This window comes from Pseudopodoces humilis, chromosome 15 (genome assembly GCF_049639895.1).
Source record: "Pseudopodoces humilis isolate 2021_Gansu_Grassland_sample_001 chromosome 15, ASM4963989v1, whole genome shotgun sequence".
NCBI lineage: Eukaryota > Metazoa > Chordata > Aves > Passeriformes > Paridae > Pseudopodoces > Pseudopodoces humilis.
The window spans coordinates 4,757,155-4,784,504 of NC_142214.1; the positions used below are offsets into that span (position 1 = coordinate 4,757,155).

At 46.0% G+C, this 27,350-nt stretch overlaps 1 protein-coding gene across 1 annotated transcript; it reads right to left on the bottom strand.

Moving 5' to 3' along the window:
* LOC102100431 (sodium/hydrogen exchanger 2-like) lies at positions 1 to 25,211 on the bottom strand. The gene is made up of 12 exons (XM_088062750.1): positions 24,956 to 25,211; positions 23,245 to 23,708; positions 22,282 to 22,532; positions 18,884 to 19,101; positions 15,141 to 15,337; positions 11,788 to 11,877; positions 9,592 to 9,662; positions 8,409 to 8,573; positions 7,870 to 7,984; positions 6,681 to 6,815; positions 1,754 to 1,826; positions 1 to 868 (listed from the first exon to the last, which is right to left on the bottom strand). Exons 1-12 carry the CDS (start codon positions 25,209 to 25,211, stop codon positions 702 to 704), a joined length of 2,202 nt encoding a protein of 733 aa, XP_087918876.1. The 3' UTR covers positions 1 to 701.
* Positions 25,212 to 27,350: the final 2,139 nt, after the last annotated feature.

Consider the following 27,350-nt stretch of genomic DNA (forward strand, 5'->3'; position numbering starts at 1 on the left):
ACCATCTCCTGGTATCACCACTGGGTTTAGAGCTTCCTCATTTTAACTTTGAGGTGAACCATTTCTTACATAAATTTTTAAAAACCAGTAAGAACATATTTCTCCCTTTTCAATTCAGCTGCAATAGTTTTTCATTAGCAGAACTGTGGGACAATCCCTCAGGTGAGACACAACCCCTTACTTAACTGTGTCATTTAACTTTGGGCTTCGTGAGATTCATGTTCATAGCCAGGATCCATCAGTTCCTGAGGAGCAGAATAAACCTGTTGCTGTTTCTGCTCTTTTCTCCATCCCCTAATAAAAGCTTCTTTGAGATTATCAAGTTTTTCCCAACTATAATCCAAATGCTCCCTGCTGTTTAGCCTATCCCTGAAAACTAATGAGAAGATCCCATATCTCACCTTATTAAAGCATCCTTCCTTGCAGCTGTAGGCAGTTTCAGCAATTTTCCCAAACTAAACAGGCTATTTTTTCCTATAAATTCCTTATAAATGTCCCCTCAGCCATTCCCTGGCATTGCTGATGCTCTGCTGAGCATCTTTTCCCTCGGTTCCCACCAAAAACTGAGCACTGGGCAATAAGAGCGATTTTCCACGCAACCACTCCGGATATTCCACCCTGCCCACGCTGTCCTTTCCAACATTCATCTTAATTTATATTATGTACATGTGGAGCAGCCCTCCCTGAAGGGGTCAGACCCCTCATGGGGAGCCAGAGCATCCCTTGTGTTTGTACATCTCCAGACTCAGCTCGCTCTTCGCGTTTTTCCTCCCGGCCCAGGTTGCGCCGCCGGGCTGCGGGGGTGGGATGGCACACACGGACTTGGATCGGCTCTCCTTCACCTCCCGAGCCTTCTCTGTGTTCCCCACTGTGGGAAGAGAAACACCGTGAGGAACACCACGAGAAACACCCTTCCTTGTGCTGCAGCAGGAATGAAGGAACGCCGAGGTGGCCGTGTGCTCTCTGGGGATGAGCTGTTCCACTCCAAGGATCGCTTCCCAGTTATAAAACAGGAGACAAAGATCAGTGTTTCCATGGAAGAAAAAAAACAAGAAAAGGTAATTTAAACCCAGGTTTACACTTTGAAATTCATAAAGTATTTGGATCAATATCATCATTCTTTTGTCAGTCCCCACCTGCAACTTTGCAGAGCAAAAATTCACATTGGTGACTACCTTAAGCCAGCTCTGGAAAACGCAGGTGTCCTGCTGGAGCACCTGCAATGTCATGCTGTCACATTATGGGATTTTTTGGCAGGGATGAACATGCAGCCACAACAGAAGGGTTACAATCTCCTTCTGCTCTGCCACCACTGTACGTCAGGGGCCAAGGTGCTCGTGTTTTCCTTGAGGTGGAAAAGAAACTTACCTGGAAACAATGTTTTTTTTAATTTTTCTCTGCTTACAGCCATGGTTCTCTTCAGGAAGAACATAACTGAAGTACTCCTGGTAAACTGTGGATTAAAACAGCTACATCCCAGGTTGGATGAGGCAACCTGAGCTAGTCAAGAGAAGTCCCTGTTTGTGGCAGAGGGGTTGGATTAGATGGCTTTGAAAGGGCCCAAACCGTTCACACCAACCTGAGGCTGGGCTGAGAGGGGGCACCGGGGCTGGGAAGGCTTTGGGCGCTCCTTGCTCAACCATGAGGCTCATCTAAAGATGTTCCACATCTTCCCTGTCACCTGCTGGGCCATTCCACGGGGGTGAGGGTGAGCAGGGGAGGGCAGGGAATGATCCCCAGCTCCACAACTTACCGGTGAAGGAGCGGCAGAGCTTGGGCTGCGGGGTGGCCTCGCCCTGCGCCGAGCACGAGTCCTCCTTCTGGGACTGAGGGAGAGAAGGACTTTAGTGCCTTGTGAAATCTGTTCACGACACTCCTGCCTCATAAACCAACTCTCTGCAATCCCTAAGGATTCCACTCCCACTTGTTTAACTTTTGCCACATAAAAATAAACAAAAAAAAGAAAAGAAAAAAGAAGGATTGCTAAAAACAGACTGAAGAAATCTATTTGCAGACACTGATTTGCATAGTGTCAACACAGAATCATGGAATGGCCTGGATTGGAAGGGACCTTAAAGATCATCTCATTCCAATCCCTCTGCTGTGGGTGGGGACACCTCTCAAAGGACCAAGTTGCTCCATCCAAACCTGCCTAAAACTCTTCCCTGGATGGGGCATGCACAGCTTCTCCAAACAACACAGGAAGCTCTTTACAGATGTCAAGAATTTAGAAATAAAACTGAGCCAGTGTCAGAGGCTTAAAAATTAAAATTGCACAATACAGCAATTATGTTCTGAGTTCTGGAAGAGGTCTGAGCTTCCCAGGAATGGTTCAGCACAGAGGATGGGAAGGAGCAGCCCTGGAGCTGGGAGGATGGGGCAGGGAATGCAGAAGGCAAAGCTGTCCCCAGGATATGGATGTTTCTCACCTTGGCTGTTCCCCACGCTGGCTGCAGGCCAAGGAGGCAGGTAACGAGCTGGCACTAACGAGCTCCCTGTCCTTTCACTCCAGTGCTAATCTCCACCCGCCAGGACAAAAAAATAGCAACGAAAAAAATAAAAATCAGGTAGCACAATGCCGCCTGGATTGTTCGGTGCCTCTGTAAACTGGGAATAAGTCTCTCACGCAGCTGTGATTTGGCACCTCGGTCCAGAAACCCAGACTGCCAAAATAACTCTGGACACCTCCCAGCCCGGTTTTCTATTTTGTTTCGGTTCGTTCTCCTCCCTCCCCTAACGAGGACCGCTGCCCTCCATCCCTTGTTCTCACTTTTATTGACCATTTTAATAACAATGCCTTCCCAGCTCCAGCAGCAGCGCCCGGCTCCCTGGAAAGCCATTCCCAGGGGCATTTAATGATTCTCAGAGCATGCTCCATGAAAGGGCTCCGACATAATTACCAAAGGCACTGTGTCATTTACGCACATGGCTCACAGGCAGCTCCAAATCAGCTCCTTCTGGGGGAGTGCACTCGTGTTTTGGCAGGAGAAAAGAGGACCAAGTTGCCTGGCTACAGGTGCAAGGATTTTCTGGGTGCTCCGTGGTAAATAAAAGCTGTCCTGGGTTTCAGAATCTGCCCTGCCAGTTCAGGCTGGGCTGGATCCCTGCCTAAAATAAGGCAAGCCCCAAATGCGGCCGGTGCTCGGAGCCAGCAATGATGCACAGCTCCAGGAAGCAGCAGCCTTCGGCAGGAATTTTGTCCTTAGGCGGAGGAAGGCAAACTTTCTGCTGGAAATAGATAGTCTTGGAGTTAATCCTCTGGGCTGTGGTTCAGAGCTGAAGTCACCTCGTTCTCCTGCCAAGGTCCTTCTGCCGGGTAAATCATTTAACCTGCTCCGGAAGGAGCAAGATTGTTCTTTTCTTGCTGCTTCTCCCTGCTTTTTCCCCATTTGCTCTCCAAACTCTCCTTGGAGGAGGCTCCAAGAGCCCTCTCTCCATGCTGTAAAAGCACCTAAAGTGCAGGAGAGCCCTAAGGCACCTAAAGCCACCCAGGAGATGTGACTCAGAGTCACAGTCTGGGGTGGAAGGGGCTTCAAAGATCATCCTGCTCCAATCCCAGCACCTCTGGCCTGTGTCCATCTCCATCCTGGTGAGGACACTGCTTTCTCCTGTGGAAGGAGAAGGATTGTCCAGCAGCCAAGATGAACTTGGCTCCTCCCCAGTCTGGTGACCACACGAGGATGTTCTCCCACACATCCCTGATTTTGTTTGGGGGGAAAAGACCAACCAGTCCCTAATAAAATATGAGTTTAACTGAGCTACAACAGCGTCACATTTAACAGCGAAGTTCTCAGCAGCTTCACTAAAGAAGAAAAACAGGCACTCACCAAACAGAAAAAAACAAAGTTTCTACTGAAACAAAGGGGTTTTTTAATTTTCCCCTCAGCTCCTAACGCTCAAGGTATCACCAAAGCTTTTTCCAAGACTGGCAGTGGAATTGCAGGAGTTTCACCAGCACCACAGGGGTTTCAGTGGCCCTTTGCTGGAAGTTTGTTTCCCGTCCCTGAATTTCCAGCAGGGTTTGCAAACACAGTTGTAATGCTCCCATCTCGTGGTGAGATGTGGAACAGAAAAACGTGGGGAGCAACAGCATCCAAGTTTTTCTTGCTGACTCAAAACCCGGAAGGCCAAACCCTTCCCCGTGGGACCACAAAAGATGGAATATCTGACAACCGGAGAACTCTCTAACACTAATGACATTTTTCATTTAATAGCATTTTTTTAATCAGGAAAATACAATTTTCTTTTCAATTTGGCATGGAAGAAACACGAGTAGCTGCTTTTTTCCCCAAAAACTAAGTAAGTATTGAGCTGCTTATAATAGGCTAAAATCTACTTTTTAGCACAGTGTTCCTTCTTTCTGCTGACAAATTCTGCAATCTGTCCTCCTACAGCATGAAGTAACAGCATTCATCCACCCTCCTTAATATTATATAATATTATATATATAAAATTAATATGGTGTTAATATTTCAGGGCTCTGTTAGAGCATTATCCCATCACTTTGGGGCATCATTTTATTTCTATTCAGAGTAAATGAGGTGGCTACTCTTAAAAATAAGCAGAAAAGCTGCTGGTGACACAAACCAGGCCTGGCTTATCCTTTTGGGCACTGAGGGATGCTTCTTGGGTTAGGGCCACCCTTACAGGTGTCACTGGGATCAGCTCCCAGTATCTACTATCATCTCCCAGGCTGGACAGGACAGCCTGATCTAGTGGAAGGTGTCTCTGGCCATGGCAGGGGGTTGGAGCTGGATGATCTTTTTTTTCATCCCAAACTATTCTGGGATTTATTTATATCTGCTTCCCTTCACCTGGCACAAAGGCAAGGTGGCTGCAGTGACGGGGTGTGAGCAGCACCAACAAGTAGCCACAATGACACAACAGTGAGTATTCAGCATCAAGATGACATTTTCCATAATCCACAGGGCATTTCCAGCCCTCAGAGGGAATATTCCATCATCCAGGAGTCAGTACAGATGCAGAGTGAATCCTACTGCTTTTGCAATTCCCCAAAAACTATTCTGTTCCCCCAAAGCTCAGCCACAAGCACCCAAAGGAACAGGAGAAACAGCTTTCCCAAAGCTCCTGAATTTCCCACCAAATGCAGCAGAGAAGGGGAAAGCAGGAGCACAAGGGTTAACAATCAAATATCCTTAAAGTAGGGAACGTTGTGCTCAAAATCAGCCGGAGTTTGATGTTGCTCTTTTGAAGTTTAATTATACCAAATGTTCTACAGGAACATGCCATGTTCTTGCCTATCTATTCTGAATTGTAAGTACCAATCAGCATGTAAATGATCAAATTAAATCTTTCAAGTTGTTTGCAAGAGCCAGAACACCTTTCTGGGAAGGAAGGGCTGAGCACCAGCAGCGTTTGGTGCGGTGCCGCCGTTCTCGGTGGGCTCCTCCATGACTGGCACTTCCACAAGGAAATTGGGGTGGAAAAAAGTCCACAGCAGTCCTGAGTTCTTGTGCTGTCATGGAAAATTACTGTCTAAATAGAGAAGTGTAATTTATTTCTTTCTAAAAGGTCATTTTGTTCTCCTCAGTGATGGAGCTTGGCTGCTCAGAGATCACAGCTCACGCTTGGATGGTGCTCAGAGATCAAGCCATCAAAACCTAAGATTTGGAGAAGTGAATTTAGGGTGAAATTTAGGGATGGCTCAGCAATTACTACAAGGACCAACCCTGCAAGAGCTCAAAGAGTGTTTGGACAACACTTTCAGGCACAGGGTGGGATCCTTGGGGTTGTCCTGTGCAGGGACAGGAGTTGGCTCAGTGATCCTCGTGGATCCCTGCCAGCTCTGGATGTTCTGTGATTCTGCACTGCTGCTGACCTGGGCATTTGGGAGCAAAATATGACAAGGGCTAAATGTTTTTTCTCTAAAGAGTTACAGAGGATGGGAAGAACTGAAAAGACCAAGCCTGCTTCTAATGCATCATTCCTGGAAACCTTTTATTTTTTTCCCATAGCTAAATGTTGGCCCAGCTTCTCCCACCAATTTCCAAAGAGCAAAAGTCTTCATCAGGCACAGACACAGTATTAACCCTATTTCTCTTCTGATTCAGAACATAAACCAACACAGAGCTATGCCAGTAGTAAACTGGAGAATGTTTTGTTACTCACAGGAATCTGGTAAGCAAAACTTCCCTCTATTTTACTTCTTTCAAGCCTGCCCAGAACTGTAGATGTGTTTAAAAACAAACAAAAAAAATCACCTCCAGAATGAGTAAGAAAGATCACAAAAATGCTTCTTTCAAAAGAGTTGGGGGAAAAAAAACACTGAGCAGTTTCAAATATTTACAGTCCCTCTGGACCACTGACAATGGGGGAGACAAATTCCTGTCTTCAATTAAATCTCCCAGAAAAGAAAACATGGGAAAACCAGATCTCAGTTACATTTGCTCAGTGAGGAACTTTCCCAGCGCGGGTGGAAGTCTGTGTTCACAAAGCACTGCTCAGGATGGTTCCTGGGTTTGCGAGGAGCTGGGTTTGGGAGGGGTTTTTTTTTTTTGTATTTTTCCCATTCATTGGAATGCAATTTGGGATAGAGACCCTTCTTTAATTTTAAGGTAAAGTAACAAGACTTGTCTTTGGAAGGGAACACCACCAGCAATAAGCAGGCCGTGGGGGAAGCAGCCAGTGCACGGTGCTGCCTGCTTGTGTTTCCCTCTTACCTCCTTCCTGGAGCTGCAGGAGTCGCTCCCGCTCACCTCCACCAGCAGGCTCTTGTGCCGCAGGATCAGGATCTCCTTGGCCCGCTCCGTGGGCTCGCTGTCCCCAGGCAGGGTGTGCCTGTTGTACGCCGGGCCCTGCAGGGAAATCACCCAAAAAGTCACTGAGTGACAAGAACTGAGTTACACCTGGAAGTTCAGGTGACAAAAGGAGTGCAGGGACTCTGCTCCAGGTGCCTTCACAGTTTCAGCCCCCAATGTTTTGTATCAACCCCACCTTCCCAAGTCATGCAGACAATGGGAACCATAAATCCTCCTTCCAAAGCCACCACCCAGCCAAACTGAAATCTCCCACTGACACCAGTGGGATAACGTTGTCACTACGTGGGGTTAGGCTGGACTAATGCAGGACTAAGCACAAAACTGGAGCTGTGCCTTCATCATTGTCCCTGCACCATGTCCATAGGTTTCTTCCCAGCCTCATCCCATTGCTTCCCTCAGCTCAGCAAAGGGACAGGAGGGGGAGACTGATCCTTCTGTGCTGAACTGCCCACACCAGCCACGCCCCTGAAGACTCCGTATTTTGTGTGTAATCCATAAAACAAAGGCTTAGATGGATTTTAAGGTTAAGTCTCCCTACAGACAGCAATTCCAATGCACAGCCCCAGGTACTGTGTGAAAGCCCAGACATGATCCATGGTCCTGTAAACAGCAAGTGGGGTTTATGCCCTTGAACCACTGGTACCAGTTCCATGGCAAAACTGCTGGGTGGATTTAAAAGCTCTGCAGATTAATTCCCACTCACACCTCTCTTCCAAGGGGAAAAATGTACCATGAGGATAACCCCATCCCTGCTCTGCCCTAGGAGCTGCTGCTGGATCTGCTAACCCAGTGCCTGATGTTCCACATGCTCCTCCTTTCTCCTTTTCACTGCCGGGTACCGATGCCGAAAATATTCCATGAAATTATAGGCTGACTGGGTGAACCTTTCAAAAGCTGTCAGGCAGCAAACAGAAATGTGCCACTGACTTGGAAACTGGATCTGGCTCCACACAGCCAACTATTCTCTGCTCACAAAGAGACATCCTGGGTAATTATGGAAATATTCATAACATCTGCTCAGGCTGTTCGGATAACCGAGGAAATTCGTGTTATTGGACATTTAAAATATGGATTGAGGGAAAAGTTATACCGTCCTCCTGATCCGGTACAGGTTCCTCGCCAATATTTCCTGCATGTTGTCCAGGACATCAGGATTTGGAGTGTCCTCCAGTTTTTGGTCTGTTATGACAGTCCTGTCGCTGGTGCTGCAAAGGAAAGCAGATCCCCTTATTTTGGAAGATTCACAAGAAGAGCATCCCCAAATCTCAGTGCCCCTTTGGGATCCCACCACAGCCAACAGCTCATCCTCGCAGATGGAGCTCACGGCAAAGCAGGAATTCGGCATTTGCGTCAGAGCTGGGCTGTCCATATGCTCCCCGGTGGATAAAAGAGCCATGGGGAGCTGTGGCAGAGCAGAACCATCTGTGAGGTCTGAAGTGGCCATTCAGAACATTTAACAGTGCAAACCCATCCAAAATTGGGCAGGAGCCTCTTCCTCGGGGCACCATTTCCCTGTAACTTGTGGGGATACAGGTGACCCTTCATGTGCCACCATCAGTGCCGGGTGATGCTCATCCAGCCCCTCATTTTTAGCTGCCAGCTGCTGAGTTTGGGCTGGTGTTTGCTCACAGGAAGGAGGGGTGGGCTGGGCCATGGCCCAGCTGCCCAGCCTGGGCCAGCTCGATGGCATGCTTGCGCTCCAGCTTCTCGTAGAGTAGCACGATGCTGGACTTGGGCTGGTCGTACTCCCTGAGCAGGATCTTCTGCAGGTATTTGCTGTTGAAATATTCCAATCTGTTGGAGAATAAAATGAGGTGGGTTTAACCTCTCCCCTGACTTCTCAGCACCAACAGACCTGAGCAAGGCAGCAGGGTCATAGCCCACAACTGCCCCATATTCCATTAAATTCCATTATATCCCATTAACTCCTCCTCAGAAATTGATGGTCCAAGAGGTCAGTCCTAATTATTTCTGCACTACAGTACATGAGTCAAAATATTAAAACTCTGCTAAATAGAGTAAAAACTCCCCAAAAGTGCCAGATATATCATGAACTCTTCTAGAAGTGCTACAAGCACATGCAGCAGCCACAGATTTCAACACTTCCAGATTCCCTCTTGAGCCATTTCCTCTTCTTTTCTGCTCAAATCGTTGAATAATTTAGGTTGGAAAAGACCTCTGAGATCATCAATCTCTCTAAGATCTGCTTACAAGGAGATGCTCCTCAGCAGCAGTGACTCCCATACCCTCTAGTGGCACTTCCAAGCATGGGCATTCCTAAAAAATCTCTACCAGCTGCATCTGTGACTGGACCACCAAGGAATGGAACCTGGTAGATAATCTTCTTAGCATATTTTATGGCTGTTTTTTTTTTTTTAATCCTGATGCATTTTTTTTAAATTTTAAAATGTACAAACTCCCAGAATTCAATGAAAATTGAACACTTTGCTACAGAAATCTGTAGAGATCCTCTGTAATTTCAGTCCACCACAAGCAGTGCTGCAAACTCAGCTCTTTAATGTTAACTGTGCACAGCCTGCAACAAGCTGAGTGCCATGGCCTTGGCACTTCCAGAAGATTTCTTTGGGCAAGAAGGGACAAACACAACGGGAGAGGAGAAAGGATCTTTTTAGGGTGATGCACAAGAGGTGTCTGCAAGCAGGGAAGTGCCCTGAAAACCTGGTGTCCCCTTTTGTCACCTCCCTCTTGCCATGAGGATGAACAAGGCCCAGCTGCCCACATATTTGGGAATAGAAACCAACCTCCTTCTTTTCCCTACACGTGTACACAGCGTATTTTGGCAAATCCTTACTTGTCTTTCCAGTAATACTGTCCCCAGTGTCCAGATATATCTTCAATGCCAGCCAGCAAATGATCCAAGAACTAAAGAGGAGAGAGGATTTCGCTCGACGCTGGTTGCATACACGATGAACCCAGCCAGCCACACACACAACAGGGGATGCTTCCAGCTCGGGATATGGAGCTGGGAAACAAGGAGAGAAGGCACTGGGATAATTCTCCATCCCCTCATCCCTTGGTGCTGGAGTACAATGAGTGGTTTGCTTTTAAATATGGGCAAGCAGAGAATAAATGCTGAGGGCTGTGAATCTGCTCTCTGTGATAGGTACAGGAGGGCTGATGGCTCCCATGTTCTGCCCTCTGGGCCTTGACCAGCAGGAAAGGCTCATTTTGGGGTTTTTGGGGACAATTTGTCTCAGGAAATCAGTATCTTCAGGATATAAATGTAGGTAACACATAAATGTTAATCTTGAATAATAAATACTGTGGACACTTCCCACTAAATTAAATCAGCATATCATACTTTATATGAATACATTATTATTGTTTAAAGTTATATAAAAAATCCCAGCCTGGTTGGGCTGTCCACCTACAAGTTAAATCCCTGTAATTTTCCAAACTGCTCTCCCTCCTAATGGCATCTCTAAACTGGGAGAGGGCTCTGCTCTGCTGCCCCTCCACACTCAGGTACTGATGACCCTGGAACTTCCTACAGCTCTAAATTTTTTTAAAATTATCTTTTTGGGCGGTCAGAGACAGAAAATTTTCAGAGCAGCAGGCCCAGCCCTGCAGCCTGGTGTGGGTTTAGTGCCCTCACATGGCTGTGTGTTCCTCAAACACGGCACTGGAAGGAAGCACTGAAGTGTCCCATCCCTGGGAGTGTCCCAGGCCAGGCTGGACTGGGCTTGGAACAACCTGGGATAAGGGAAGGTGTCCCTGCCCGTGGCAGGGAGTGGAATGAGATGAGTTTTAAGGTCCCTTCCAACCCAGACTACTCTGATTCTCTGGATTTGCCCTCACACACTCTGATCATCACTCCTGTGAGCAATAACATCCCGACTATCCAGATGGCAAAATAAATTTGAGGAAGAAAGCTGCTTCTGCCTTCTGCATCCCTGATTTCCAACTATCTTCATTTTTACCTCCTCAGCTAAATTGGTGAGTGGCCATTTTCAGCTCACACCTCCTAATAAACACATTTCTGAGATGATTTGCCATTCACACCCTAACAAAAGAACAAAGTCTTCTCTGTTCACGACTAGAAAAGGCTCCTCAGCCTCCTGAGCTGTTGTGTTAACCTCAGACAAAGCCCTGCAGTCCAACCCCATTGTGAGGATGCCAAACAGGTTTTACAAATGTCCTCAGCCCCAATGGCTTTATTGCTAAAGAGGACAATGACAATAATATTCCTGAAGGAGTCATACCCACAGGAACGTGGCTGGGATTGAACAATTAGATTCAGAAATATATTATTTTTCCATTGGATGAAGATGCAAATGCAAAGGCTCAGCTGAGTGGGAGAGCAGCTGATCTCATGGAGCTGAGCTGAGCCCTGAAGCCCTCTATGACTACAAATACCAACATTTGGGTGGTGAGAACAATGGGAATGAAATCCCACCTTTGGATTATGGATGTAGAATCACAGAATGGTTTAGGGTTGGATTGGACCTTACTCCCCTGCCATGGGCAGGGACACCTTCCACTATCCCAGGTGGCTCCAATCCCCACCCAGCCTGGCCTAGAATAGTTCCAGGGATGCTGCACTTCAGAGGTTCCCTCCAAATACAGCAACCAACCTTATCATCCCTTTCCTCATTTTTTTGCAAAAATATCTGAAGCAATGGTTGTGATGGGACTGGAGAACACATAGAAGTTCCTAATCCTAAAAGCAATCAAGCCTCACTTTCTTTCTCTCACTCGAGAGATCAGAGAAATTTGAGTTAGGTCAGAGCTTAAAGTTTTGGGCAAGAAATAATCTTTTCCTCTCATGTTTGTGCACCAGCTGATGTTACATCAGCCTGATTGGTGGCTGCTCTTCCAATGCAAAAATAACCCATGGTTAGGAAGCTGAACAGGATTTCACACATGGAAAGAGGCTGACCTGCAGAGGATTTAGGTAAAATTGCAGATCTGCAGGGTCCCTGGAGACACGCACATTCCAGAAGATATCAGCAAGCTCTGGCCGTGCGTTGATGGATGCTCCACTTACCCGAATGTGGATCTGCTCTCCCACGGTGGGAGCACTCTCCCTTTTCCTCTTGACAGCCAACAGATCAACGAGGGGGCGGATGGTCATTCCCTGCAAAGTAACCACACACACAAAAGTCAGCCTTTCCTTTTCCCTGCACTGGAACAAAAGCCACCGGCGTGGGGCTGAGCCACAGCGACCTTGTTCTGGTGTTTGAGCCTCTCTCACCTGCCCTGTTTTCCTGGCAGGATAAAACCTGCGAAGCTTCAACAGCACTAGAAATTGTTCTCCCAGGTGTACCCCAAATACTCTGTTTGTGCTCCTGGTAGGAACCTGTCAAGGGGAGCTCACAGAGAGGCTGCAGGATGGGGGGAGGAAACCTCCTCTCGCCTCCTCCGGCCTCTTCAAGACCACAAAAAGCCAACCAGTAATTCCAAGGTCAAGCCTGTGGTTTGCTGCTGCTGGTGGCCTCCCAGATGGAAAGGGGCTTGAAACGATCCAAGTTCAAAAGCCTGAAATGAGGATAATCCTCGAGATTTCTCAGCACGGAGCCTCCACCAGCAATTGTCTGCTCACTCCTTGAGCACTGTGTGTCACACACCATAACTCCAGTGATCTTTGACGGCCAGCCAGTGCCTAAGTTTCCTAATCAAAGCATCCACCAGGTGGAAAGGGTCAAGGGAAAAGTTTTAATATCCTTTAAGCCCCGTGAGAGAACTAAAATGCTGCTGTGATGTGTTTCTTAGTCCGACTTCCGTATGAAATGACTTTCCTAGGACATGTTTTCAGCAAAAATGATGGAGTGGTTGATGTTTATGACTTCTGAATGTCACAGATGCTGGCACGGAGGAGAGTTGAACACATTTTTAATTGCAGAAACAATTAATGTGTCATTTTAATAGCTAATAGCAATAAAAAATGTGTCGCTATTCAGAGTCAATAACACAGAACTCACAAATTCCAAAATAATAGATATTACAAAAATTAAGTAGAGACTGTGCACTTTGGCCTCTTGCCTTCCTGGATAATCAGCCACAGTTGTTTCCATTTTAAAGCAGCACTTGGGACTGTTAGGGGAATCCCATGTGTCATTCCAGGCCACACATCCTTTCACAGCACACCTGCAGGTCCCCTGTGCCGCTCCTCCTCCCACCAGGGATAACTCATCCCAGGGAGTGTCTGACTGCTCTGCCACAGCTCACACAACATTTTCCACCTCCAGAAATCCAGTGGGACAATGCAGGCATCAAACAACCTCCTCCCTTCACAATTACTACATTTGCTCAGAGTTTTGTGGCAGAGGTCAGGGGCCAGTAAGTTGAGAGAGAGAACTTCCAACAGTATTTGATTTTAAAACCACACCAAGAGGCAGAACAATGTGAGGGGTGGTTGTGACATTCCAGACAAGCCCAGGGAGCTCCCTGGGGAACTTCCTGGTCTAAGTGGCACATGTCCAGCCTGCTTGGAAGCACTGAGGACTTGACAATGGCTCAGTCACCTTCCTCAAAATGATTAACCAGGCTTGTTGTGGGAAGAGCCTTATGCAACTGGGTTAGGAAGACCGAAAGAGAGGAGTTTCCTGGCTTGTGCAATGCACTGGTAGAGCCATGGGTCACCAAGCCAAACTGCTCAAGGGGTGGTCATTCCTCTGTGGCACAAGGGTTTCCAGCCAGCAGGAGCAGGATTTACAAGGGAGTCATAGGATGTGGAGGGTTTGAGCTCTGACAAGATGCTTTCCTGGCCCAAACCAGCCTTAAAGGGCTCAAATCACCTCTGCCTTGGTTTCTGTCCTATTTTAACACAGACACTCCCCACCAAGCCTATACTGAGATCACTATGAATATAAAGAAAACATTTTGCATAAACAAGAAAACATTTGCAAAACAAGAACAAAAATGTCCACTATGCACAAAAGTTGTTTCACAAACAATATTTCTCTTTCCCTTTCCACACACAGTGACCATGAAAGACTCTGGAATGGTAAAAAATATCCCGTCCCCAATAATGCATCCATGGATGTGTCTGGCAGCAGCGCCACAAACTTAATTTCCAAACCCAGGTTTTTGAAGGTTCTGTTACATTTACCCACCTTTTCTGTGCTGATCTCCAGCAACATCCCTCTGCCTCAGGTTTTAAGTAGTTTTCCTGGTTTTTTCCTGCCCCTGTTCTCGTGGTGGGCCCTGCAGATCCCTGGAGCCCCAGCACAGCCCCTCTGCAGACACGATGTTCCCGTGAATGGCTGAAGGTCAGGGGGTCTCCCCGGTGACACGGGGACCCTGTTTAACTCTCACCCTTTTGCACGGGGATGACATCACCAGCTGAGCTTTGAGGTTACACAAAAGCCCTTTTTCCTGGCCCCAGGAAGGATTTCCCAAAGCCTGGAGCTGCTGCCTTAGAACAACCTTTGTGTGAGGCTCAAAAGTGGCTCTCCGTGAGCCTGGGGACCGGGGCTTTTCAATTTCTCACCCACATTTGCATCTTAAAACTCGTCAAGCTCCACCTAAATGCACCCCTTTCCCTGGCCTGGCCCCTGCTCTCTCCTTTTGGGCTCAGGCTGTGCCCAGTCCCACTGCCCTGCGGCTCCCAGCTCTGATCCCGTTGGCACAACGCACTCTGATCCTTCCTCCACCACTCTTCCAGCTCAGGATGAGGATTTAGGTGGACTTGGAGAAGAAAAACCAACCCAAACCCTCCACATTTTCCAAGTGCTCGACACCCACCTGAGGGGTTCAGTCAGGAAAAGCAGAAGGAATTTGCTCTGAGGTTGATGCTCAGCCACGGGGCCACTCAGCAGCTGGCACCACAAGCCACCATCTCCCAGAGGTGACTGGACACATCCCAGGGCAGGAGGAGGGTGGCTCCTGGTCAGCAGCTCCTCATGGACCTCATGTCCTTGACCAGGAGCTCGCAGGGAGTTTTCCTCCATGAGATCTTTCCCAAACCTCCACATCCCACTCACTTCAGTCCTGTGGAGACCCACTCTACTTTTTGGGATAAACAGCAGGTGGACATCGGCCTTGATCACTTCAGCACCAGACAACCCCAGTTTTTCCAGCACATCCTCCTTCAAATGTGTCTGTGTTTGCCAGCTGTGTTTTAGAGAAGCCCTTAGAGACCTGCTGCTGGTCAGAGAGGAGCAGGGAGACATCCAAGACCCCCATCCCACAGAAAGCTGCAGGAGTGGTTTTACCACTAGATGTCACAGCAATGCTGAGAGCTGCTGCTGCTCCTCCCGAGCCCTGGAGCACCACAGTTCCTTCAAACTCACTGTTGGAGCACCAGAACTTACAGACCAAGCATGAGGGAGAGGAACCTTCTCCATCAGATTCCTGCAGGGGACCTAATCCCCAATCTGTGCCCAATACTGGTTTTACCTGTACAAACACGGTGAAGAGGATGACGACAGTTGTTGCTGCAATAAAGAGCTTTTTCCTGTGGAAGTCAGGCAGCAGGAAAACCAAAGAGAAGCAAATGGCCCCTCGGAGCCCCCCGTAGGCAATGATGAACTGGTCCTTACTGGTGATGGTGTTCACGTGAAATCTGTTCACAAAGAAAGTCAGCACAAGAACCCCTGGAAAGCAGGAAGGTAGATTGAGGCACATCAATCAAACAGAACAATTAGAGAAAACTCATCATCCTACATGTTCCAGTAAAACATCATGGAATTGGTAAACACCAACCACAAGGAAATAGCCAGGGCAGCAGGGGGTACATTCCCAATATCCCGCCGGAGAGTTTTTGTTCCGGTTGGATCCAACAGGTTGAAATTTGCTTTGTCCAGATAAAACTTAATCCCCACCATATTTCTAATTTGAGGGATTACAAATATTGACTGGCTACAGTCCTGAAATATTAACTGATTTATTCTAATTGGTGATAACAAATGACTGAATTGCTGAGGTTACAAATGCTTTTGAGGCAAATCATCGGCAACAACTTAGCCACAAATTGTCCTCCTATTTGCCAAAGTTTCTAAGCAGTATCTTGGATAAGTAGCTATATTCAACCTGTGTTAATGTTATTTCTTTCCCTCAGATTTATACTGTACAAATTGAGGTGACACAGCAATTGCTGTGATTTACAGCCATTTGCAAATGCACAAACAGATGCAGAAAGGTACAAAAAGTCAGGCCTTAAATCAGTAGGCCGTGATTTTAATACCAATGGATGTGATAAACATCCCATTTCCCAAAGATTAAAAGCCTTTTTGAGAACTGATGGCACCTCCTGTCACCGACTTTTGTTAGGAATTAGCTGGAGCCACAGCACTGTTGCTTTTCTAGAGGGTGTTCGTAAAAGAAATAAAAACAGTGCATTTATTATGTACATATCAAACATCTTCCCACACACCTCCAGCTAAAAATAGCTGAATTTTGACTGTACATTGGAGGAGTTTGAAGAAAACAAAAAGCTGGGGATGTTTGGGAAAAGGGAACCTTGTGACACCTTCCCCATATCTGGAGCTCTGCACAACTGGTGCCCAGACCAGCAGATGGGAAGCACTTGGGTGTCAAGGTTCTTTGCAACTTAAAAAATAAATAAAACAAAGCCTCCCTCAGATCACATCCACCCCTACTCTACAGCTCAGGCAGTGCCAATGATTTAAAGCAATGAAATTTACTTGAGCTGATATCCTGGCCTTTGTCTTAATTTAATCCTTCCTCATAAATTATTATTAGCATTCCCTAAACTAATTCAAGGCCAGTTTGCTCCAAGAGATGACATACAATTAATCATTCTGAGCAAAATGTATTTTCTCCTGCAGATACCTTGGGAAAGAGCAGGAGGAAATCTCCCCAGGGCTAGGATATCAGCAGAGCCCCAGTGCTGCCATGCAAGGGCTCTATTTTCCTTTTTAGATGATCTTCCTCATACCAAAGGAATTCCCCAGATTTCAGCAGAATCATTTCTCAAATATTTAAAGCACTGAGAGTGTTCTATGAAGGGCTGGGGTACAGTTTGCACACCAATCCCAGCACTGCCCACCCAAAAATCCCCAAATCCTGCAAGGAAATGTGGAGGCACCTCCCTTTTCTGGATCAGTGCCTCAAGCACCTCCAGAATCCTAGAATCCTGGAATTGTTAAGATTGGAAAAGCCCTCCATCAAATCATTCCTCCAGCACTGCCAAGGCCACCACTAACCCATGTCCCCAAATGCCACACCCACATGTTTTTTGGACACTTCCAGGGCTGTTGTCTCTACCACTGCCCTGGGCAGCCCGTTCCAATGTTTGGCAGCCCTTTCCATGAAGAAATTTTCCCTACTATCCAATTATTAATTATTAATTAATTAATCCAGACCTGCTGGTTGGTTCTAAGCAGGTCAAAGTCTAATCTCAACCACCATCTCAAAGGCAGGAGTTTCCCAGCCTGGCTTGGTGCAGCCCCTTCCCAGTTCTCATCCTCCCAGCTCCTTGACAGCTTCCCAGGAAGGTGCTGCAGGACAGGAACACCCCGTTCAGAACCACTCAGACAATTTCCAACCCTGCTTTGTGTGTTCTTATTTAATTCCTGGGAGATTTTGACTGGAAAAGGGTGGCTGCAACCTCAGCCCTCCCCTAATAATGTGCTGCATAATTTAAGATGCTCTCAGAAGGGCTGTGTTTAGTGAGGATTTTTGGGGTGCTTTTCTAGCATTGCTATGTTCTTCTATCTTGTAATGAAGAATTTTTGAACTAAAAAAAAAAAAAAACAATCTCACTGAGATCTCCTTTTATCTGAGCAAATAATTTAAGAGAAACCACTTAATGGTAATAAAACACTTAAATGTACAAAAAACTGACTAATGAGCACATTTCCAAGTATGGTGCACAGTTATTAAAACAAACTTTGGCATGTCCTAACAGCTAATAAACCCCATTCTGCTCTGCCTTGCTAATCACAGCCTAACCTATTTAAACAATTTCTTGAGGTGTCTGTCAAATTCAAGTTCACTGCTTGACTCATTGGTTTGTAAACATAAATCCTCTGTTGAATGTTTTTAAGCTCACAAATTCTTTGCCAAAAATGGGAGCTGTTATTTTCACAAATATTGTTAATATATAAAAATATCCATAACTGAGGCACTCTGCACTCATTAGGTGCCAAACACTGTAAGAGGAATGGAGGTCCAGCCTCTCCCAGCATGGAATCAGCACAAGATGCAACTGAGGAGAATGGAAACACAGCACATCTATTTTTTCTGGTCATTTTCAATGCATGAAAATGGGATCCCAGGGAATTCTGGAACCAGGACTTGGGTTTTCACTGTAATTGTGGCTAAAGAAACTGCAGAGATCAGTTATCAGGAGAGTATTTTCCTGCCTTGCTACTCATTATCACCAGGCCTTGGACTCTTTATTGCTGTGAGGTTGGTCACACACCCTGACAGGTTTTCCAGGGATGCTGCAGACTCTCCATCCATGGAGATAAACAAAAGCCATCTGGACACAGTCTTGCCTGCCTGACCCTGCTCAGGCAGGGGGTTGGAGCAGATCATCTTCACAAGCCCCTGCCAACCTCAGCAATTCCCAATTCTGCCACTCTCAACCCTGGCCTGAAATTCTTGAGTAGGTGCAGAAGCATCCTCACATCCCTTACATCCCAAATTTCATCTACCCAGGACAGCTGCTGGAATGTTCCTCCAGTTTCCCACTGAAGGATGCTGCTGTACATGAGCTTGTTATGAATTAAATCCCTTAAACTGTCACAATTCAGAGTAGGGGGTCAGAGGATTTTCATGCATCTCTCACCCCAAGTATGTACCTACAAATTCCCTCCTTTTGGGAGAATACCAAGAAAAACACCGCAATGGAAGAGGAGATCATGGCAATGAAGGAGGGCAAAGGAAGAGACATGGATAAAATAGATCTCATGAGAGCTTCTATCCAGCACCAGTGAGTGCACAGAGCAGGGAACTGTAGCAAAATGCAAGATTTGGGATTGAGTAAGGTGGAGGAGCAGGAAGCATTGGCTGGGATGTCCCAGTCCAGTCCTAGCATCCCCGTCTGGAATAATCACACTGCAGAGTGAGTGGGAAAGGATGATGGAGGGGCAGAGCACCCTCTCATCTAATGGAATCTCATCCCTCACTGCCATGAACATACATGAAAAATCAAGATCTGCAATTTCCCCTACCAAGTGCCCTCCAAATGAGACAGAAAATAACCGTGAAGCAAATGTAGGGCCAGTTCCACTCGTGGTTTTCTCCGATGGTGGAAACTCCGAGGAAGATGAAGATGAGGGTGTCGCTCACACTGCTCCACATCTTCATGAAGTACTTGACTGTGGTGTGGGACTTGAGGGAGATGTTGGCCTCCACGTAACGCTTCATGCCCATGGCACAGGAAATGATGCTGAGGAAGTGAAAAATGAACAATGGAAAAGAAACAATATGTTTTTCTACCTTAACACAGAAAATCAACACATCACTTATGAAAAAAAGTGGGTTTCATCAAGTCTTAGGTGTTTGCAGACATTTCACTGAGGGCTGATTCACTTCCTACATCAGGCCAAGAGAATCAGGACCACTAGGACAGTAAAATACTTTATAGGTTGCTGAAACTGTCCAAATGTGGATTTTCACAGACAAACAATTCATCACCTGTTGCATTTTATCAGAGCACAAAGCAACACCTCCAACTAACACCCAACTCTTCCCATCCCCACACACCATTTCCAGTTCTTTAACTTTGCCAAACTCTGGCCTAGCAATTGCCTGGCAATTTTTCATGGATAATTGCTTCTTCAAGTTCCAGGGAACATGGCATTAGCCTAATTCATCAGCTTTTCAAATCAATACATTTTCAGGCCAGCAATCCCAGACTGTTAAAACAATTGAGCGCTTGAAGCACTGAAGCTCCGTTTTTTATATTTTAGTCTGGACCAAAACATTTGTGTTCCAAATATTGCAGCAGGAACAGAAAAAGGGCTTTAAATTGCCAAGATCTGACCTCCAGTGCCATTTGGTAAGGCCATCCATATTTTTATTGCACTGAAAACCACCTCCACAGGGAACATCACGATGTTGGGTCACAGAAAAGCCAAGAGAGAAGCAGAACTTTGGCTTCTCCCTGGCTCTGGGTGTGACCTGGTCACACCTGCTGGGACCAGGACAGGTAAGTGACCCAAAGAAAGATGCTGAGAGAGGTGGTGGCTCACCCAGAACTATAACTACTCAGAGAACTATCAGGAAATTACTGCTTTGCACTGAAAATAGCCTGTTTAACCCCAGAATTTCAGTAACATCTCACATTATTTTGAAGACACAAACATTTGGGTCTGTTTGAATTCAAAAGTGGGCTTTAGGGAGAGGATCTGTGGCAAAAGCAGAGGACAGGAAAGGTCAGAATATGGAAAGCCACAATGCTTTTGCTGAGGAATGGGATCCTCTGTCATCCAGCAGCAGGAGACCAAGATTCAAGTCCCTTTTTCACCAAATGTTTACATTCACATCTCTCATCTCCTAAGAAAATGTACCAGTACAAAAAATATTCTAATAAAAGTCTGGTTTGATTTATCATTTTTAGGTCTGACCTGCTTTGCCAGAAAGAGCAACAGGAACTGAACCACAGACTGAAAAAAAATAATAAATTCTTCAGTTTCTGTGTCTGCCTCAATAAATAGTGGAGAAAACAGTTGCAGCTAAAAACTAAGAAATCCAAGTATTTATGAGCAAGTAACTTTCAGAGCTGTGGTTTGGGAATGCTTATTGGAGAACAGACATGGGATTGCAGCAGGGTCACAGAAAGGGAATAAACTTCTCTTGTCCTGGTTAAAGATGGACATTGCCACCAAGGCAAGGGGCAGGGGAAAAAAAAAATAAAAAAAGGAGAAAGGAAAAAATCAAACTAAAACCCTTTTGCAGAGCCATTTCACAGACTGAGCTGTATTCAGATTTTTTATATTTTTTTGGACTATGTAGAATTGATTTTTTTGGCAATCAAATTATTTTTCAAAGAAACAAACAGCCAAAAGCTGCTTCTTATAATACAGTATTCCCTGGCCACAACAGAATGAATTGTTTGAACTCCAGATCTATAAGAGAGGCATTTATAATTTGGCAATTAGAAGGGCACAGTGCAGGAATCAGCTGCCTTTGCCATTGTTTTGCTTTAGCAAAAAATGCATTATTCAAAAGAACAGCAAATGGGTTCCATAATGGGTACAGCAGATTGTGATTGATAGAAAGAGACACCATTAGGATTGAATGTTTTCTGCTCCACGATGATTATGCAGCATATTTATTTCACTGTTCTGTCTTGCACTCCTATAAATAGGTTTTTCCTACCTATTCCCAGAGCTGGAATTGTTTTCAGTAACACTCAAATATTGCTCCTATTAACCAGCTGAGGAAACAAAATCTGCAAGATGCAGGAATGGTTTATATCCAAAGCAACATCATTAGTTTTAAAATAGATCTCCCAGATACTTCTGTGCTGAGCTGGGAGCCCACTTCTTTTGTTTTATTTTCTTTTTATCTTCATTCTCATCAGCTGCACAGTTGTTTACGCTGCAGCCACTGATGCAGGGTAGGTGCATTTTGGCGTCTTTGGGGGAATATTAAATGATTGTGATCCTCAGCGCCAGCTGACTCAGTTTGGGTAGGAGCAGCACAACCAATAGATACCAGCCCACAGAATCCAGGAGGGCTGGATCCCTCTGGTTTTTCTCTCTCTCTCCTTTCCAAGGTGAGATTTTGGTGAACATTGGGGTCTTTCTGGCTACTTCTGTCCCAGCATCTGCTCTGACAATGAGATGTCCGACGAGGTAAGCACAAAGCTTAATTAGTCTCTTAGATCTGAACGATCTGGCCTAAAATTACTCATTTTACTGAAAGATCTACCCCGTTGAAAGAAAATTAAATTAACTGAATGATCTCTGACAGCTTTGGCTGATATTGGCCAGCAGATTCCCAGTGTTATTGGAGACAGATGTGTTGGTTGACACCTGAGGCCAGACATGAGCTGTGTCTGAGCTTCTGGAGCCAAGTCAGACCCTCCAAAGCAGAGGTTTCCATTAGAATCCTCTGCTCCCACAAAGCAGGAATATTTCAGGCTTTAGTTCCCATCCCATCACTCACTGATCTGTCACACCAAGGGCTGCCAGGCCAGACATGCATATGGGGAAGGGGATGTGAGAACAGATGTGCTGCAAACCGAGACCAAACCTTTCCAAGGAGCTGACTAAATCCTCCTTGTAACTCTTTCCATGTTGGTTTTGACTGGGCCATGTGGAAAATAATAAAATAAGCTAAGAAACTTCTTCCAGCTCTGCCAAACCTACCAGCCATCTCACTGTTGGAACACTCAGCCTTTCCAAAAAAAACCCATGGAGCTCAAACAAACATTCCTCAATAACCTACATAAATCCACCATCAGCCATCAATGTGCACTTTGGGAAACAGAGCAACACTTGGTGAGAGCCCTGCTCCTTGTCATACAGAGATTTCCAAATTTTAAAATGTTTTTGGGTATTTTTCAGTGAATAGAGGCAGGAAGTTTTCCTGGAGAGAGGAGCTGCTGGGCCTCACTTACGCCACGATCCCGGAGAGGTGGAACATCTCTGCAGTGAGGTAGGACAGGTAGCTGTACAGGAACACGAAGAGGGGCTCGATGACTCGGATGTCCTTGGTGAAGCGCGTGGTGAAGGCGGCGGTGAACCCAAAACTCAGCCCCACTAAAACTCCTCCCAGCCCAACCACGAAGAATTTTCCAACCCCAGCAAAAACATCCACGCTTTTGATGGTCGACATCTCACAGAAAGAGCGGAAGAGCTTGTAGAGCACCTTGTGGGGGAAAGAGGGAAGAGCTGTTAACTGGATGTTCACCAGATGTGTTCCTGACACCAAATACACCACTGGGATTTCTACAAGTGCAGTGTCACCTCCTGCCCAGGAGGTCTGGCTCCCACCAGGGGACTGCTGAAGCCCTCATGGACATTTCTGTCCCCAGACATGGAGTAAAAGAGAAACCTGAAAAGCTCTAAGTTCACCTGAATGCTGCCCAGGACCTCAGGCCAGAGAACTGGACCAGGAGTCCTATGCTAGAAGGGGCTGTTGATGCCTTTTCCCTTAACAAATCACAGAATCATTAAGGTTGGAAAAGCCCTCCAAAATCATCAAGTCCAACCATTAACCCAGCACTGCCATGTTCATCACTAAACCATGTCCCCAGGTGCCACATCCACGTGGTTTTTAAATACTCACAGGTGTGGTGACTCCACCACTTCCCTGGGCAGCCTGTGCCAACGCTTGACTGCCTTTTCCATGAAGAGATTTTCCCCGATAGCCAATCTAAACCTCCCCTGGTGACACTTGAGACCATTTCCTCTCATCCTGTCGCCCTGGGAGAAAAGACCAAACCCCACCTCATTTCAAGGAGCTGTAGAGGGAAATAAAGTCTTCCCTGAGTCTCCTTTTCTGCAGGTTGAGATCTCCCATCTCATCACTCAGCACCATCCTCTGTGGGTTAAATGCCCCAGTTCAGGCTGGTCCTTACCACAGTGACGGCATCGTTGAGGAGCGATTCCCCAAAAACCAGGATGTGCAGCTTCTCGTTGACGTGGATCTCCTCAAAGACGGCCAGCACGGCCACGGGGTCCACGGCAGCGATGAGGCTGCCGAACAGGAGGTTGTGCAGCAGGGACACGTCCTGCAGCCGGAAGGCTTTCACCTGGCAGATCCCATAGAGGGAAAAGCCAATCCCAAACACGTTCCAGATGGTCCCCACCACCGCGTAGAGCAGGATGGTGCCGATGTTCTCAAAAAAGGGGCGGCTGGGCATGAAGTAGCCGGCGTCCAGCACGATGGGGGGCAGAAGGTAGAGGAAGAAGATGTCGCTGTCCATCACTGGTGGTGACCTATCATTTAGCCCATAAATGATTCCCCCCATGATGAGCCCCACAAATATCAACAGACAGCTTTCAGGAACGACAGAAGGCAGCTTGTTGTAGAGATGGAACCCTGGAGGGCATAGATAAAGAGAGATAAAACTGGTGTTATCTCACCAGCCCAAACCCTCAGAAGGTTCCCCACACTCCCACCGTCAGCAGGTTCCACCTCGGAGCAGCACAAATAAATTCACACAGTGAGGGCAAAGTTGCTCAGAAATCAGTTAGAAAATTGAAAAATTACTGAAAATACCAAATTTCCTCAAATTCCCATCTGTGCAGGCCTCATTTCATCATATGATAAGGTTAGAGAGATATACTGAGGTAATAAACATACAGTAATAATCTGCATAAATAAAACAGTATTTGGAATTATTAATTATGTAAGCTAGTCAGCAGCCCATCCTCAGCACTAACAGAAATAGCAACTTCTAATTTTAAACACAATACAGATTCTATACATTTAAAAAAAAAAAACCACAAAAATCCTTCCCATTAATTATAAACAGGTCCACTTTTAATAGTATTTAATCATTGGCATTTAAAGCTAAAAAGCTGAAAAATGTGCAATCAAGCCTGTCTTGTGCAATGCCCAACATTAGAACAACCACCATAAGTACAAGGTGAGTTATTAAAAGTCATTGAAACAAACCTAATTAGAACAAGAATTTTTAAAATCTCTGATCATTATTATGTCTTCATGCATGTGACTAGAATTGGGGTCTCATTATGTAATATGATATTTATATATAATTTTCACTTTTCTGTGCCAAATTTTTCAGAGGAAAATATAAAAAATCAGATAGTTTGCATAACTTAAATCTTTCTTAGATGACCTTGCACGAACAATCAATGCACAGAGATTTTATTTTAGGCTGTGTAACACCCTGACATGGATGGAATCATTCCTTGGCCAGAGACAAGGCACTTTGTGAAGAATAAGGAATCTTCATTTTAAGATGAAGATGTCAGTGGACCACCTGCACAGAGCATGGCTGGCAAGGAAATCAAGATGAACACACACCTTGGTAAGTCCTGCAGTTAAATCAAATTCCTCCTCCTGGAAACCCAGTATTTTTCCTCCTAACAGCAGCAGCACTCCCAGGTGTGAATTTCTAGATGGAAAACCACCATTTCTCACCTAAAATGCAACTTGTTTTCCACCTGTGCAGTGTTTCTGGCACACAGTGTGCAGATTCTGAGGGTTTGGCACATCACCTCAGGCTCCAAACCAGAGAGGACGTGGAGCAAAGGCCACCCCTGCCCACACCACCCCCACAGTGACTCCCCATCCCACCTCATCCTCTCAAGAGGCCTCACCTATTTTGGCCAAGGATGCCAGCATGATCCAGAGCGTGATTTCAAAGGGGACCTGGACGTGCTGATAATCCAGAGAGAAGAACGCGTGCTCTGAGGAGTCGTTGCCCTGGGCTTCCTCGGCAGCCCAGCTGATGTTCTCCAGGATCGCATCCTCCAACAGCGGCTCCTGCAGGGCTCCCACCCGGTGGGACTGGAGGACGCAGGAGAGCCAGGACCCAGCCAGGACAGCTGCAGCTCTGTGTCCCTGGCTCTCCATGTCCCTGGGAGCTGCAGCTGCTCCCGCTGCAGTGGGTGAGTGGTTGGAAGCTGGAGACACCAGCGCTCGTGGGGCGCGGCTGCAAAGGGAGGAGCAAATGCTCCACCTCAGGCTGGTTTCCCTCCCTGGTCCATCAGTTTCCAGCTGGGAGATCCCACTGTAGAGTGGTGTTTTTTGGTGCCATGTACACTAATAGGTGTCCTCCTGTACATGCTTCCCTGAGGAAATGCCTTGTGTGCCCTCAGACCAATGGTACAACTCACATTTTAGTCCCAATTCTTGATGTATTTTGGCTCCCAGTCCCTCATAAATCTCTCTTGGAGGGAAAAAAAATAACCTTCACTGCTGTTAGAACAGACAGACTTTTGACTGAACAGGTCCCATAAAAACCCCATCCCAAAACAGCTCCATCACACAACGGGCTTCCCTGGATTTCTGCAGTACCCACACGAAGAAAACAACACAAACATTACTGGAAATCAGTTTTCATTTGGTGCAACAAGCAAATCACCCAGTTTGTTGGGCTAAATACAGAGCTGCAGGGATGGAGGATACCTGTGTGGGACAAATAAGGCTCTATGATTGCTTAAAGCTTCCTATAAAAAAGATTAACAGGAAAAGTTCTCTTCATCTCTCCTGAAAACATCAAAAACTGAGTTGCTCAGAATAGCTGGAAAAATGGAAAAATAAAGGTAGTTGCAACAGTGTTTAACGGATTTTAATAAAACAGTGGGGAAAAAAATTTATTGGGTCAAATTCCTCCATTGTGAAGTTTCATTTCGGTTGATGATATTTCAAGAGACACAAATTTAGCCCAAAGAACACTGGTAATTAAAATCTGGGGCCCAGGGCTGTTGCCAGACAGATCGATGACCTATTTGTTCCCTTCAGTCGCCTAAGTGACACCAAAATCGAGTGCCGGTGACAGGCTGGTGACCCACTTCTGAGCTGTGGGGGCCCCAGATCCTGGGCCTCAGCACCACATGAGCTCCCTGCTCCTCATCCCATTTGGAAAGCAAGAGGAGGATACATTTTTGGAAGACAGGAGGGATGCAGTGATACCCTCGAGGAGCGACTTTTTTCTGTTTTACCAGGCTTCATTTGAATTTCATAGATTCAGACAATGTTTGGGTTGGAAGGGACCTTAAAGCTGATCTCATTAAACCCCCCCCATCCCTGGGACACCTCCCACTATCCCAGGTTGCTCCAAGCTCCATCCCCTGGACACTTCCAGAAGCCACAGCTTCTCTGGAAAACCTATGCCTGGGCCACTCAACCCTCACAGGGAAGAATTTCTTCCTAATATCTAAGAAGAAATCACTCATTACTCTGAAAAAGGGAGAACAGTGCTCTTAACAACAATTAAGAAGTAATTAAGAAATTACTTAGCCAGAGGAAGAGCAATGGAAGCAGCTCTGAGCCTGGGCTTACATCCCAAGCAATCATATTTTCCTCCTTCTGTTGAAATATTGGGTGTTAAAGTGAAGGGTTTGAGGACTTGTTCCATTTGGCAGCAGGGAAAAGGAGTTCTGCCAACCTCCCATTCCCCTCCATCCCCAAACAATCCATTTTGTCTTTTGCTATTCTCACAAATAAAAGCAAAAAAGTTAATGCTCACCTACACTTCCCTTAAGCAAAAAAACTAAATGTTTGCATCTTGAAGGGGAAAAAGCCTTGCAGTGGGGAGTTCAACAGCATCCTGAAAACTGGTTTTGTGTGTAGGATCTATATTTATTTAATAATGCAACCAGAAAAAAAACAACAGAGCTGGGACAGAATTTGAGGAAGGTCAACAGGGAGTATAATTTTAAAATATGCTCAGTTTTTCAAAGAAAGCTACCTTATAAAATCATTAAGGTTGGAAAAGACCCCTAAGACCACCAAGTTCATTACATATTAGCTATGAGTAAATCAAAAGCCAAAGACAAAATGTTTTTCCAAAGTTCTATGGTAACACAATTTGTGCTGTTCCTCTGCTAATGGCTATTGATAGTATTGATCTACTTTTTCATGTGAGCACCACTTGATCTGCTATTTATGAACAGACATTCATTTTTTTCCCTAATGTAATGCTCTTTCCTACATTTTCCAGTCTCCAGGCTGGATTTTGAACCCTACAATTGTGCTGATGGGCACCTT